This window comes from Clytia hemisphaerica, unplaced genomic scaffold (assembly GCF_902728285.1).
Source record: "Clytia hemisphaerica strain Z4C2 unplaced genomic scaffold, Clytia hemisphaerica genome assembly, whole genome shotgun sequence".
Lineage (NCBI taxonomy): Eukaryota > Metazoa > Cnidaria > Hydrozoa > Leptothecata > Clytiidae > Clytia > Clytia hemisphaerica.
Genome location: NW_027103463.1, coordinates 1,040 through 17,444, shown reverse-complemented (window position 1 = coordinate 17,444; position 16,405 = coordinate 1,040). Strand labels below are relative to the sequence as shown.

The 16,405-nt window shown below is 36.1% G+C and overlaps 1 protein-coding gene and 1 long non-coding RNA gene across 2 annotated transcripts; one reads left to right on the top strand and one right to left on the bottom strand.

Annotated features, from left to right (window-relative positions):
- LOC136798261 (uncharacterized) lies at nucleotides 1-4,006 on the bottom strand. The gene is made up of 4 exons (XR_010845373.1): nucleotides 3,777-4,006; nucleotides 1,275-1,380; nucleotides 1,022-1,092; nucleotides 1-214 (listed from the first exon to the last, which is right to left on the bottom strand). It is a non-coding gene; the product is annotated as an uncharacterized lncRNA (long non-coding RNA).
- A 49-nt stretch (nucleotides 4,007-4,055) lies between these two features.
- Nucleotides 4,056-15,353, top strand: LOC136798260 (elongation factor 1-beta-like; the record flags this gene model as incomplete). Its single annotated transcript, XM_067054839.1, is given in 7 exon segments — nucleotides 4,056-4,337; nucleotides 9,924-10,004; nucleotides 10,667-10,751; nucleotides 12,252-12,317; nucleotides 12,632-12,654; nucleotides 13,018-13,086; nucleotides 15,045-15,353. Coding segments are annotated over 7 exon segments (801 nt in total), but the record flags the coding sequence as incomplete, so codon positions are not given.
- Nucleotides 15,354-16,405: the final 1,052 nt, after the last annotated feature.

Sequence of the window (16,405 nt, the reverse complement as noted above, 5' to 3'; positions counted from 1 at the left end):
TCCGAAGCCACACATTTTTATATATTTCATATAATAGAATAAATTTCATATATATAAGCTCCGGATACAGTTGTGGTTGTTTAATTCAAAGCGCTTTGACGATGACCGGCCAATTTTCTTGCCGTGTTTAGTCAAGTTTCCAACTTATGAACTCCATCAATGGGCTGACTGTCTATCTAAGAACGTCTTCCAGAATTTGTCCAACCAGTGCTCCCTTTAATAAAAGACGACGAATAAATTAAAAGGATTTTGATAGGAATCTACTTCATTGCGTTCGTCTTCCACTTCCTGTATCACTATCAGTGACCCAGTGAGATCCATCTCGCTGGATAACCTGGTGAAATAAATTGCCAAAATTGACCTAACTGATTTTAAGTTTTCGTTGGAAGACAAGTTCGGACCTGGTCAAATTTTATTGAAATTTCTTACCCCGGCCAAAACTTTGAAATAGTATTGTTTTCTCCCGGTCAAAAACGCAATTAGAGCAGCCTTGTAAAAATTGAAAAAAATAATGCTTTGAAATGAAATATGTTTTCCTCACTCCGGCAAAAGGCGAGTTAAAGTCTCTCACCCTAACCCCAATGATCTTAAGATCAAATTTATTACACATTTTTCATTTTAAGCAACCAGGTTGCTAATAAGTAAAAGTTTCTTAAATGATCTAACAATGGCAATAATGATAGCCCTTGACCCAATAAGCATCAGGCCCTGACCCGAAATTGGAGTTGCTTTTACAAAATAATGAAATTTCTTATTTTATACCCACCCCAGTGGTTTTAAAAACTGCATCGGTTTACTGAGACAGGTGTTTTTTGTCTGTTTTTTCAATAGATATTCTCAACTGGCCCTATGAAATTTTAAGCATATAAACTAATCGACCAAAACATGGTTTACGGAAATTGAGACAGGGGTGCTCATTGTAAATATGACATATGAATTGCATACTCCCAGTAAGGTAAAGCAACTTTCATTATCCAAAGGAAACATTTTGTGCAGGGTTTCAATCTTGTCTAAGACTTACCTGTAAACTTTTGTTCCCTCTAACGGAATTCTCCATTATGCCATTTATTTCCCACGAATCATCAATATTACCTAAAACACAAATATTATTGTCAAAAAGCTGGAAATGGACAAGATGTAACCTTATTTAATGGCTAGGAAGAAGACATATGCTACGCCAATAATATCTTTCTTAGTTTTGAAAAAACGGTATAAAGAACGACGATAAAAGGCATAAAACCAAGTAAAAACTTCCAAGCACGAAATAAATTTACTTTTATAATTTGCTGTATACTGTGTGATCTAACGCGTGTGATGTTAACTTCTCAATTCGGATATTTGATTAGCTGTACCATTACTCGATGCATCGATTTCGAATACCTTGAAAGAAAAGCGACATCTTCAAATCATTCCACCTTCCTACCAGTATAATCTGAATCACATCTTAACCGATAAAAGTATGAAACAGATGATATACAACATCATGTCAAAAACCTTTCTATCATTTTTGAACGTCAATCGAGTGGCGTTACAACGTTGTAATAACGTTAAGTTTCGGCTGGTGACGGGTATACTTAATAGAAATATCTAGTTAAACGAAGAATTTGCACCACTCAACAAACCAGGCGAAACCGACGAAATTCTAGAATCATTTAGTCATTGACTGAAATCGTATTCTTTTGGGTGGGTTAATTTGAGCCATTTTCCCGACATTTAGTCCTTGCAAAAAAAATCGCAAACACTTTAAAATTCTCAATTCGTGAAAAAAGTATAGGCAAAAACTAATCCACATAAGGTGATTATGGCGACATTCTACCTTATTCTTCCCGTCATTAGCGAGTTTATGTATTCGAGATAAATCGAGGGGGACGGTATAAAGCAAAGCTGACATGGGGTCAGAATCGCCGTCCACTTTGCTCGATGACGGTAAAAACACCAAGATACCGTCGTCTGTTTAGGTGAGCAAAGGCGATATAGAGCCGTTCATCAACTATCGACTTTATTTTGTATTGATTTCATTTACCGTCGCCCTCGATATCCTCCAATACATAAACTCGGTATTGTAAGACATGGTGGAGAGTAAAAGATGCTACACGCATGTGACAGATATATAATGCGTATTTCAATCGTTATTAGACAGATAGGTAGAGAGCCAAAACCCTCTCGCATGAGACAGGGGTGCAATTTGTATTTTTCATTTCGTTGTGAGACAGAGAGACAAGAAATTTAAAAATTACCACTCGTATGAGACAGGGATGTATTATTCTGGGTATTTTTCCCTCCCTCTCGCTGGGATCCCAACCCCACTGGAAAATTTGACAACAATTTTGTCACCGGTGGGAAAATATCCTAGAATTTTAGTCCCACTGAGAAAATTACTTTAATTTCATTGCCTTTCAAAATTCAATATTTAAAAATTGCACTGCGAAAGCATCCCCACTGGATTTTTTAATCTTGGCACAATAGAATTTCCATCCCAATTGGAATTTCAGTAGAGTTTCTTTATCCCCGCTTGTGAAAAAGTTCCACCGGGGCTGTGAGACAGGTGTGTCTGCAAAACATATGAAAGTAATTCATTTGATCTATGAAAAAATTACAGCCCTGTAAAGTAGTCCGAAGTCATCACGAAGTCGCCAAAATCATCAGGATTTACGGTATTAAGTTTTGTGACTTTTTCTAACCACCCTCACTTATTCCGCGTCTTTTACGGGGTTAGGGACATTGGAGTATTAGTCAATATCTTTTTAGTTCTTTAGTTAATGCTGGGACAGTGGCCTTTTTCTAGAACTAAATACATAGGTCGTGTGCATATAACCTAGGTTTCCATTGGCTCCTCTTGTTTTAATCGTCATTATTACCTGTTACTCAGTTATTTCACTGATAAAGAAAGTGAGGTAGATCATTAAATTTAACGAGGCTGAAATTTGTGTTAAAACTCCTTTGTTGAAATTTAATTGCTTCTAGAAAAAAATGTTTGTATATTTCCTACACTTATTTTTTCGTACGGGTTTTCTAGAAATATACTTCACATCGTCGATAGTGAGAAATACGAAAGATGGAGCTCGGGTACCTCCGTAATATTATCGCCCATGTCCCGGCCATCTTTATATACGCGCGATCTGAGAGCGAACGCTTTAACTAAATGAAATTAAATCTAAAATTAAAGAAAACTGGATAGATGAAATTTTTTTTCAATGGGTCATTTTTTTCTTACATATTTGAAGATTATTTTACAGAAGAAATGAAGTTGCCGTTTTTTTTCCTCTTTTGCCGTTTTTAATTTAAAGGTCAAATTAGCATGTTTTGCCCGAGGCATCCTATCGCATTTGCACTGGGTATGGAAAACCCGTTGCAAATGCACGCCCCGTGCAATTGCAAGGATGTGCCTGACTGTTATTAAAAAGCGCCAGGTTATTTTTTCATGAATCCCTTTAGAAGTTTTGCGGCGCATTTTTTTGCTTGAGAGTCAAGTAAACAATATAGCGCTTTCGCAGCATTAATCTTTGATACGCATTTTGGCGGGATGCTAGTGTGACTAACTGCAAGAGACAAGATAATAAAAAACTAGACAGTGAAATAGTTTGCAGTCTGGATATCCAGGCTATCCCTAAACTAGTTATTCAGTCACAACTTAACATCAGATTTATCCTGACTGAATCAAACTAGCTTAGATTTCTAGCCTAAATTGAAGATTCCGAAGATTGACTAATCTAACTTCGCTTCCCCCCAGCAGGCAGGGGAGAAAACCACAAAAATAAATATTACAACTTTTATACCTTAAACTTCATATGTTTCTTCAGTTTGTAGGTTAATACCTTTAACAATAACTCTAAAATAATGCTTTTTTATTGAGTTTTTATATCAAAACCCTTGTCAGATGTCAGATGTCAGAGCCTGGACTGCTGGACCCATTTAAAATTACTGGACTTTGACCTTTACCTCCCTCTTAGTTGACAAGCTATAGATCTTCTATAAGCTTTCACGCGTAGCTCGTCTTTTTAGTCAAGGATTATATTGGTAAAGTTTCCGCTCGTTAGTACTAAAAGGAACAAAGCGATTTTTTTTGAGACACGAGTGCACACTTTTTATCAGCAACTGGCGCAACTGGTAACCCTTTCCATCCCACCATCTACATCTCTGTTATAGCAACATCAAACTGCTGACACAATATGGCTTTTCCACCTGAGATGATGCACGAAAGAGTTTGGTTTGATAGACCCAGCTATGACGAAGCTGAAAATCACTACCAGTTATTCTTGACAAACAATTTAAGTGCCCAACTGGCTGAAAAACACTTTGACAAAACAGATGGTGGACTGGTTGAACAAGTTACCAAGGTATATGTTACTATACAGTTGCTTGCCCTCAGAAATTTGAACCAAATTTTTGGGCCTTTGACGATGGAAATCCTTTTTCAAACAAACTTCAGGCCATAGCATTTAACCAGACGATGTCAATCGAACGAATCGAACGCCGAATCAATTGAACGCAATCGAACGCAATCGAATGATTGAAATTCGATTGCCGAATGCCAATCGAATATTACCGCGATTTTCTCGATTGATTCGATTGCGTTCGATTAGTGCCTGGATTCGATTGATTCGATTGATTCGATTGCGTTCGATTGACTAATGTATTCGATTGATTCGATTGATTCAACTACGTTCGGTTGGCTTATGCATTCGACTGGTTCGACTAATCGATTCTGTTGATTAACATTGATTCTCGTTCAACATTTGAAGAGTTAAACAAGATGATATGAATCATTTTAGCCTGGATTCTAGAAAATGCAGATCATGCAGGCCCACTAGCGAGCACATCACTAAAAACCGGGATTTTTCATCTCGTTTCTTAGTGAGTTCCACTTTGACGATTTTCGAAAAATAGAGGCCTTTCAAGTGCTTTGACGCAAATTCGATTATTTGGATACTGCAGGAGCTTCGAAAAATAAAAGTGACGTCAAAAAATCGAATGTTTGGAGCCCGAAAACCTGGGCTCAAAACATTCGAAAAAGTCGCAAAGTGGAATAGACGTTAATTGCGTAAAAAAACGCGGCTGACGTCTAGTATAGGCTAGCAGGCCCACATGTTTACTGCAGGTTGTGTGTCAAAGCCTGTTCGTTGCGTTGATTTATCTATCGTATCGCGATACTTAACCTCCCTAATAAGAGGCGCTCGAAATTGAAAGGAATTGAGGTAAATTGGAATCTAATTTAATCGACCACCCGTCGAATGCAGTCGAACGTAATCGAACATCAATCGAACATCAATCGAATCAATCGAATTTTACCCAGAATTTTACGTTCGATTGATATTCGATTGCGTTCGGCAATCGAATCGCAATCATTCGATTGCGTTCGATTGATTCGATTGGAATTTTCGTTCGATTCTGTTTGATTGACATCGTCTGGATATAACAACCCTCGACATGGCCCGAGAATTCTTGGGCCAAAACTTTTAATGGAATTCGCGTAAAGCCCGAGTATGGCCCGAGCTGGACCAAGAATTCGGGCGAGTTCAGGCCACGCACAGGCCACGCACGGGCCACACTGGGGCCAATTTTTGAAAACATGATTTTAAACAGGCATGTAATTTCAGGACTGAATTTTTTTAACATTTTCTTTGAGAAAAACTTTGTTTCTCTTGATTATATTAAATATATGAATGTTGTAAATTCATATAAATATTAAATGTCTTATTTGGTGTGAAAACATAGTTATAGATATACTTAGGGTGGAAATATTTGCTAGTAAACTGGTCCTGGTTTTATACTGAAGCGTGTCCACGGGAAGCTCGTAAAGTTTTTTTGAGCGATATAAACAAAACAGACAAATCTTATATTGTACTATTTTGCTTGACTGGACATTCTGAATCAATTTAACATTTAACATGGCCCGAATGACTTAGGCCATGTTCGGGCCAAAAGAGTTGATAGCTGGTCTCTTGGCCCGAACATGGCCCGAAGAGGCCCGAGAATTCTTGGGACATATAAATAATATAAATTCTTGGGCCATATAAAGATATAAGGGGATATATGGGGTCACCATTTAATTTGTGTTATCAAAAATAGTTAAAAAAGGAGGGAAGCGCGATCACCTACAAATTAGGCTCCTTGTAAAGGCTTTGTCATTTAGTATAGCCCTAACTGTTCATTTAAAAGTTACGCGAAGCGCATAAGGACCCTGCCGACGCACTGGACTTAAAACTAGGTCAGCGTGTTTCAAACACACTGTTGGCGATCGCTTATTTCCAACAAAATCATCGGAGAAAGAACCTTCTGTAGTTCACTAAGAAAATAATTTTCACATTGTCCATTTTTCTCGTTTAGTCGTAGAAGGGCAAGGTTGATGGCTTATAACTTTACACCCTGCGATGTGGATCTGTCTTTGATAAATTAGGGCAAGAATAGAGCCGGTAGACGAAATTATAAAGTCGAGTAAAATGGTCGAGTGAACCTTACCTCTTAAAAAGCTACTACATCGTTGTTTTGTTTAAAAGACCATGTAATTTCAATTCGAGACAGTACTTACTTTACTATCAAAATCGTTGTAGTAAGAAACAAAATGTTTACGCATGCGTTTTAAAACAGCTGTGAAATTCTTGTCTCGCTTTAAGTAAATCAATTTAACAGCTCTAAGCATAATGTGGCATAATGAACATGGATAAATGAGACGAACATTGAAATGATAGGGGAATGAATGACGTCATAAACAATACAAAAGTGATGAATACAATAGACTACTTCAGGCTGTTATTCAATTTATTTGATCTGCAACTTTTGCCATTATTAGTCAGTACATAACACATGATCAAAGCAAAAGTAAAGCGTAGACCCTAGAGAAAAAAGTTACACTTTGAGGAAGGGGATGGGATATAGCCTGAAAAAAAATTAAAATCTCTCCTATTCAGACAAGATGTAAGGAAACTAATGAGTTTATAAAGGTAAGCGAGTCAAACATTTACTTTCGATTTCTCAAAAACGAGATTTGACTTGTATATCTACACTGTTAAAATCGCCCTCAGGCGATTGATGATGATTTTTTTACCATGCAACACCAGACTGACACTGAACTTATTGCGTCCGGTGTAGCGAAAGGATACTTTTTGCCACCGGACAGTCCGGTGCATCGGCGGGGTCTTAGTGCATATTTTTTGGATCTTGTACCCAATGCTGCACGCAATCACATTAAGCTAAAGTCCTGCAAGAGCTGAACCGGACAAAAATCTGTTTTTTGAAGTTTGCAAAAAACTCCACATAGTAGATCTTTCAAATTCAGTATGTGTGAAAAGAGCAGTAAAAAATACAACTTTTCTATTTTTTCACTTGACAATCGTTCAGCGTGAAACTGACAGTAGTAGTGTACATTTTTTTACTTTTACAAATAAAATTATGAAATTTAAATTATTGTATAAGACAAGCATTTTCCTGGTACTGTTTGGATGACTTTTCATCTCAGTTCAGGGATCAAATTAACAATTTGAAAGAGCATAGTAATTTTTCGCGATTAAAGTTGGCTATAAAAGCGTGTGCAGTTGTGAAATTTTTTAGCCTTTACGATGCGTTGTTATCAATATACTTTGCATTTTCTACTCTTAAGAATACTTTGTAAGCAAAGTTACAATTGTATTTGCTTGAATATTAAAAATACTTGTTCCATCTAAACATTTCTTCAAAGTAGATAAGACTTTTTTTGCGTTTAGTTATAGACTAGCCGTCACCCGGCGTCGCACCCGCCGAGTAGAGTGTTGTTGAACACATCAATTCACAGCAAAAATTTCCACGTTTTAAACGCACGTGGAAGAAAATGTCAAGTTTACGACAAAATTGAAAGTTTTCCACATTTTAAACGCACAGGGAAGAAAATGTCCAAATTCACAACCAAAAGTTTTCCACGTTTTAAACGCACGTGAAAGAAAATGTCAAGTTTATGACCGACAAAAGTGAAAGTTTTCCACATTTTACACGCACAGGGGTAAGAAAATGTCCAAATTCACAGCCGAAAGTTTTCCACGTTTTAAACGCATGTGGAAGAAAATGTCGACCGATAATGATATATTGTATCATGTCGGTCGATTATCTTTGAATATTAAATCTAAACAAACGTGCATTTTAAACGTGAAAAACCTTTTGGTTGTGAATTTGGACATGTAGATTCTAAAAAGTGAGGCGGTCGGTCGTTCTAAAAAGTGAGTCGGTCGTTCTAAAAAGTGAGTCGGTCGGTTTAAAAAGTGAGTCGGTCGGTTTAAAAAGTGAGTCGGTCGGTTTAAAAAGTGAGTCGGTCGGTTTAAAAAGTGAGTCGGTCGGTTTAAAAAGTGAGTCGGCGGGTCTAATAAGTGAGTCGGCGGGTCTAATAAGTGAGTCGGCGGGTCTAAAAAGTGAGTCGGCGGGTCTAAAAAGTGAGTCGGCGGGTCTAATAAGTGAGTCGGTCAGTCTAATAAGTGAGTCGGTCGGTTTAAAAAGTGAGTCGGTCGGTTTAAAAAGTGAGTCGGTCGGTCTAAAAAGTGAGTCGGTCGGTCTAAAAAGTGAGTCGGTCGGTCTAAAAAGTGAGTCGGTCGGTCTACAAAGTGAGTCGGTCGGTCTAAAAAGTGAGTCGGTCGGTCTACAAAGTGAGTCGGTCGGTCTACAAAGTGAGTCGGTCGGTCTACAAAGTGAGGCGGTCGGTCGGTCTACAAAGTGAGGCGGTCGGTCGGTCTACAAAGTGAGGCGGTTAATTTTCAAATAACCTAGCATGATCAAAGTTGATAAAATGTCCTGTTTTTCAAGAATAGAAGAGAAGAGATTGCATCTCTCATGCCAAACCAAACGAAGCATCAAATCCAGGAAAGATTAACAATAAACTTCATCATCGTCCATATCTTGTAACAATCACACAAAAATCATGATCCAATTCAACTCATTAAAGCATAAAACCCAAAGAAAAAGAGAAATGAGCAGTAGCAACCAGTTGTTTTTTTGCTGCCATCTTTATTTGGACTGTTAGAAAGCAGTATGGTCCGATCAAAAATACGCTTCCGAACCGGGCGACGTTTCCCGATCGGCAAGGAACCGTAGGCATGTTTTCCGGTGACGTGTCTCAAAAGAAACGTACCCCGCCTCGGAAAAGAACACTTTACTGTTTTCCCGCTCGGAGCTTGATTTAAAAAGAAACTTGGAAATCCATAATAGCCCCCCCACGGCTCACTCACATTAGACTTTTAGTATATAGATAGAGCCAATACAAAGCACCCTTGTCTCAGTAAGAAACATGTATTTTGCTATATTAAATCTGAAATCAGGTTTTAAATACCCCTGTCTCAGTAAGGCCAAAAAAAAAGTAGTCTTGTTTCCGGAAATCGGCCGGGTGAACTTTTTTTTGGAAAAAAATATATCTCACCCGGCCGCAAATAGAAAAAAACTTTTTTTTTGTGCAATCGAAGAAAAAAAACTTTAGATTATTTTCCATTTTACGATTTTACGATCCATTTAACGATTGTATTCAAAGATTTACGTATGTCACTTGTGTTTTGAAAAAGAAAATCTTCTGTCACAAATGTTTTCTACTTTCCTGTTTTATGTTGTTGTGAATAGAATTACCTTAGAGTACAGCTTCTTCTTAAAATTTCGTTTTTTCAAGTAAAGAGACGTACAGCTCTTCGTCGTAAAGAACCTGGATTATTTTTTCGTACACGTCAATTAGAGTTTTTCTAGGAAAATTGAAAAAAAATATATTTTCCGGCCGTCCGGGTGAGATTTTTTTTCGTCACCCGCATTTCCGGAAACAAAACTACTTTTTTTTTGGCCTAACTGGGAGGACTACAAACTACTGCATACAAAGCTAACTAAAGGGCTATCACAAGTTTAATTCAATTTAATTTTGCGGATTTGTCAATAAACAACAGCCACTTGGCACAAAAATTTAAAACTGTCTCTCCCTCCTTTTTCAGGTTGCCTCAGATGCTGGATGTGCCTTGATCAGTGAAATTGCAAAAGCAAGAGATTCAATCAAACAATCCTTGTCTGGAATGGTTAGTTAGTAGCAGGCACGACGGAAGCTTTTTATATCTGGTACGGCGAATGAGGAAATTTAAGCGATTTTATAGCGATTTGACCGACGAAGAGGAAAACTTCGGGTATTTTTGTGAAAATCTGTACGGCGGCCGCCGTACCTGCCGTACCCGTTGCGTCGTGCCTGAGTAGTGTTATATTATTTTGTTTAACCCTTTCAGTCCCACGGCACTGCACCACACGGCAGTTCCTTTGTACCTTTTCTTCTTTTCCAGAAAACCCCAATGCAGTTCTTTTTAACTTTACCATCTATAATTTTTTGTGCACGAAATATAGAGAATTTCTTATGTAATTTTAAAAGTACACAATATAGTGTGTCATGTGCAAAAACTGCATGCAAAATGATCTAGTGTAAAGTAATGTTCACACAAACTTCATTGAAAATTCTAGAGGCAAAAACTGTAAAACCAAAAATGTAATTTTTTACAAATTCCTTCTTCTATTGGGGTTTTTCTCTGAAAGATATTTAAATAATTCTTTTTTGAGGTGGAATATTATTATGTAGGTCTTGTTCTAAAAACTCTTTGCCATTTTCTGATCATGTGACACACTTATGACATCATTTTCAGATTTTTTGCAAAATTCTTCTTATTTTATTAATTTATTATACACTTTTTTGCAGGCTTCTCAAGTAACACATGTAGTGACTGCAGAGAATGATGCACATATTACTGAATTGACAAATGAAAACAAAGAACTTAAAGGCTGTAAGTTATATCCTTGTCTTTGTGAAACATTGGTTAACATTAGTGAAGACAGGGGGGTCATGTACAAAACAACGGCATGTATAACTTTGTAGCAATTTTCGATTTTAGACATCACCCCACCCCTATAGTATAAAAACTGCAATATACTATCCAGCAAACTCCCAAATATACCCCCAATACCCCCTGTTTAGTACAAAACTATCCAGCAAACTCCTAAATATACCCCAATACCCCCTGAATAGTTCAAAATACTATCCAGCAAACTTCCCCAAATATATCTTTACAGTATAAAAGACTATCTAGCGAATTTCCAAATAAAATACCCTTACAACCCCTAGAGATCCAACAAATCCACATCGAATTTATATAGAACGATTCCAACACGCAGCAGATTCCAATGTGTAAAAAATGATTTGAATGTATAATTCGAATAAAAAAGAATGAAAACACACATTCGATCATTTTACGAACTAGGGAACCAAATATATCTAGCGTCCTAGTGTAGTAAACAGTACTGGTAGTACTTGATTTTTGTCCCAAACTGCAGAATGGTATACAAATAGTAAACAGACAATTTGAAGTTTGACCCTAAAACCTCATGTATATTACACAGATGCTAAGCAGATAATACAAATTTAGACCCGAACACCCCCTGTATAGTACAAAAATACCAAGCAGCAAATCTGAATTTTGACCCTAACACCCTCCCTGTATATTACACAATACCAAACAACTAAATTTTTTTCAAAACACCCACCCACCCCATGATACATGCTGCTTTTTTGTACAAAGACCCCCCTGGTGAAGAAAGTAGAGGAAAACAGACTTGTGAACATTTGTCAATTTTTTACTATTGAAGCTTGCTGGGATCGAATTATAACTTCACAAAATGCGAAGTGAATTTTAGATTTAGCAACCCAAAAAAATTTTTAACTCAAAAATGCCAAGTTAAAAAATTATAAGAAAACACTTATTTTGCTGCTTCTTTAATTTCATATCTATTTGCTTTATCAACTGGCTACCTCACAACTTTCTTTATTCGTTATCTATTGCTTTATGAAATCGCCACTTCACTACTTTATTCACTCTTTTATCTATTGCTTTATCAACTTGCTACTTTATTCATTCGTTTATCTATTACTTTATATACTCGCCACTTCGCTACTTTATTCATTCGTTTATCTATTGCTTTATCTACTTGGTAACTTCGCTACTTTCTTCATTCGTTTATCTTTTGCTTTTTAAACCGCAACTTTATTCACTCGTTTGATTATTGCTTCACTATACTTCACTTTGTCTATAATCTCTTACTTAGCTTTTCTACAGAAATGAATTGAAGATACTTTCGCATTTTCTTCCAAACAATATCGCAAAATACTAAAAATGCTTCGCAAACAATGAAAAAATTTCTCGCTTCGCTCGGAACTAAAATTTATAATTCGAACCCTGGCTTGTATCTAAATCTGATTTCAAAAGTATCTTTTCATTTCCTCACCTCAGTGGTTGCAAAGTTGGTTGGTCAAGTAGCAGCTCTTGAATTGCGTGTCTCCAAATTGGAAGAGGGAAGTGAGTTCAATTTGATTTTGTCAGATCAGTTTTGATCAGGGGTTTATGTTTGCTTTGCTCGTGGTCTAACTTAAAGCACATGTCACCATTAAGGGTAGTTCTTTCAAAGGGTGTATTGTCAAATTTTAACAACATCGAGTAAAGGTAAAAGAAGTAATATTAATATTAATATTTTATCACTGACCTGTTGATAAAATAATCAAAATTTCTTTGTTATGATCATTCTTTTCAACATCTATTCTATTCTTTCTCTCTCCCACAATTCAAACTTTGATAAATGTTATCTGATCATTGAATACTTTCTCATATTTTAGATACTTCACCTGCAGCCAAAAAGGTAATTTAGTGATATAAACTTAATCTCAAGAAGTCTCGCTCTCTTGTAGTTTCTTCATGGATCAGAGTTATTTCATACTAACTTTGCTATGTCACTTTGAGAGAAAGACTCCCCTTAATCAATATTTATCAATATTTATTTTTCCCCTGTCAATATATATATAGTGATTTGACGACTTCTTTTAAGTTTGTTACTCAGTATTTTAAATTTTGGATGAGAATTGTGATTTCATTACTTCTAAGTTTATTTGATTAAATTGCTCGGTTTTGGGAGGGGCTAAGTTATGTTCCCTTTCCCATTTTGATATAACTTCTCATTGGAGTTTAATTTTTTCAAGAAATGAATCTTTTGTCTTTTGTGTAGGAGGAGAAGGCAAAGGATGATGACGATGACTTCGATCTGTTTGGAGACGATGACGACGATGAAGAGGAGGTTTGTTCACCTGTCTCTCTTTCTTCCCTTTCTTCTTTAGAATCAAGGTCCGGTATGGTGAAGGAATTACAAAATATTTTACACAGTCGTAACGAAAAAACAAACTTATAAAATAAAACTGGTTTGTGACGTCCTAATGAATGACATCGTGAACTTTAGAATTTTAATATCTTAAAAACTGCTCATTAAAAGATTTAGCTCCATGAACAGATATTTTTTATATTTATCCCAAACCAAACTTTTGGTAAAGACTTCGTTCAATATTTCTTAATGACAAAAACAATCAATTCTGGCTCAAAAAACAATGACGATTCAGTATTCCAAAAAACTTCTTTGGTGGATAGCGATTTATTCATTCTGATAGCATACATCTTGGTGAAAATTTCATCCTTTTTTTATTATTACTTTTTGCGATATTTAAATTTCAAGTCTCGTATACCTGAAGGGAAGAAAATTTCGCGAAATTCAATTTCGTAGTTCACAACTCAAAATTCGAAAGTTTCGCGGAACTTAATTTCGCGGTTGAGAAGATTATTTTTTAAGAGTGGTTTCTGAATTTTACATCCTAATATGGTCCTTTTGACTTATAAATAAACATACCTAAGGCCCCCAGTATTTTTGTACCAAACTTGTAGCATTTTTGGTCATAAGTACAACTAAGTATGATTTTTCAGGAATGAACTTTATATCACACTCAAATTCATCCAGTTTTAAGCAATTTTTTTTTGGTTAACCCTCGGGTTGGGCGTCAACAGTCATTTTTGGGGCAAAGTCAAAAAATTGAAGATGTAGTATTTTTTATGAAAATTTAACCTATTGTGAGGCATTCTGCACAATTTTTAAGGTTAGTAGTCCAAAATTGGCCGGACTGGGTACTGATTCGCACTACAGGCAAAAATTAGAAAAAATGGCATTTTCTGGTATTTTCAAGCCTGTAAATATGCCAAAACTATTGCAAATCTTATTTTTTTCATTTGCTGTACTAAACTTTATGAAGTAACAACAACATAATCATATTGGGTTGAAAATTGTGCCCATTGGAGCCCTAAACGAATCGTTTTAAGCCAATTTTGGGTAGCAAAATGCTTCTTAAGGCAAATTTTGCAAGTTCATAAACTTTAAACCGATTAAATCACATTCTGAAATTTTCAAAGATGGAAGTCTTTAATAAAGTCTTTCAGCAAATTGAATTTCAAGTTTTTCACTTTTTTCAAAAATTCATAATAATGGCGGTTTCAAAAATCGCTTTTTAGCAAGAAAATATCATATTTATCAAAAAGTAGCATTTTTTAAGGCAAGATTCTACAAACTGAGTTTAAATGCTGACTGAAATTTGCTTTTGCAGTGATAGTATGCTGGAGATACTCCAGGGAAATCAAAATCATTTGGGTCTGGGATGGGTCTGTCCGCCATTATGTAAATAAAATCCCTGCTAAGAGCCATTTTTCAGGCAAAAACTCAATTTTGTACTAAAAAAATCTCTAAAATGACAATAGACATGGCCCCGAATTTTCTTGCAGTGATAGTATTCTGAAAATACTGCAGGAAAATCAAAATCATCTGGGTTTGGGATTTGGGTATATCCACCATTTTAGAATTGAAATTCCTGCCAAAACGCGATATTTCAAGCAAAAATCCCATTTTTGACTGGAAAAATCTAAAAAATGGCAATAAACATGAACCTAAAATCTTTTTGCAGTGATAGCTAGTGATAGCCTTTTGGAAATACTCCAGGGAAATCAAAAAGTTCCACGAGTATGATTTTTCAGGAATGACTTTGTATCACACGCTCAAATTTATCCAGTTTTAAGCAATATTTTTGGTTAACCCTCATTGACCAGCCATTATAAAAGCTGTGTTTCGTACCCAACAAATTTTACCAACCAAGGCCACAACCACAATGAAAAAACGTGAATTTATTTTATTGCTCATAAATGTTGTTACTTTTCTGCTCGTAGGAGACAGAGGAAGAAAAAAGAATCAAGGAAGAGCGTGTCAAAAAATACAACGACAAAAAATCGAAAAAACCAGCGTTGATAGCAAAGTCCAGCATTCTCTTGGACATCAAGCCTTGGGACGATGAAACAGATCTGAAAGAGATGGAGCGACTCGTCAAAACCATCGAAATGGACGGACTTGTTTGGGGAGCTGCTAAACTCGTCCCGTTGGCGTACGGTATCAAAAAATTGCAAATCTTGTGCGTCATTGAAGATGATAAAGTCTCAACCGATGATTTGGAGGATTTGATCACTGCCTTTGAAGATCACGTAAGTCTTTTTCCCTCTATTATTATCTTTAAGCCCAGAATCTGACTTGGTCGAAGTCATAATGAACCTAGAAATTCCAAGAAAAATATTTACAAGCTTAAATGTGAAATGCTGCATTTGCTTGAAAGAGCTTCCCTCAAAAATACTTAGAGAAGAAGGAAGGAGAAGGAAGCGGACGAGATTGAGTTTTTAGAAGATACGTTATTGGTATTAAATTTCGCGGGTTACAAAATTTCGCGGGTACTTAATTTCGTGATTTTTAGGTCAAATTTCGCAAAATTTAATAACGTTTAAATTTTTCAAAATACAAAATCGCGAAATTAAATACACGCGAAAAAAAATTCAAAATAGGCCGAAAATCGAAAATACTTATTTGTTACACTTAGTTACTATTTTTGTCACTATTTTTGTCACTATTTTTGTTACTATTTTTGGCATATTTACATTCAATATGTTGTGTTTCAAGCGAAATCAGTCATTTTCTTGCTTTATTCCAACTTTTTGAAAATGCCCAATTTAGTGGATCACGAAATTTAATACACGCGAAAATTTCCAAAAGCTGGCAATCACTAAACACGCTTCGTCGAAAAAAATTTCGCGATGTAACCGCGAATTTAATACCCATAAGGTATTATAATGACGCAAATGGGTTTTGAGGTCAAAAGGACGTATAGTAGGGGGAAAGAATTTCTTTTGAAGCCAGGGTGGGGGAAAACGAGGGGGAACATCTGGTTTTATGAGATGATGAGATGCTGTGAGATGATCCATTTATTGCTTGAATTAGAACTACCTTAGGGAAAACAATAAGCGTTAAATTCATCAAAAGATCGGAAAAATGGAATGAGCCATAGCGTCCTTCAGGGTCTCTTCCCCCAGTGTTTTTAACACTGGTGAATCTATAAAATGAGCTGATTTCAAATATGTAATTCTTATTTGCATTGAGGGGACCGAAGTGTCCGAAATTTCCAGTAGAAAATAATCAAATTATGTGCATAATTTTTTGAGAATTCAAAAGAATCCGAGCAAGCATGAGAAAATAGGCAATTAAAATA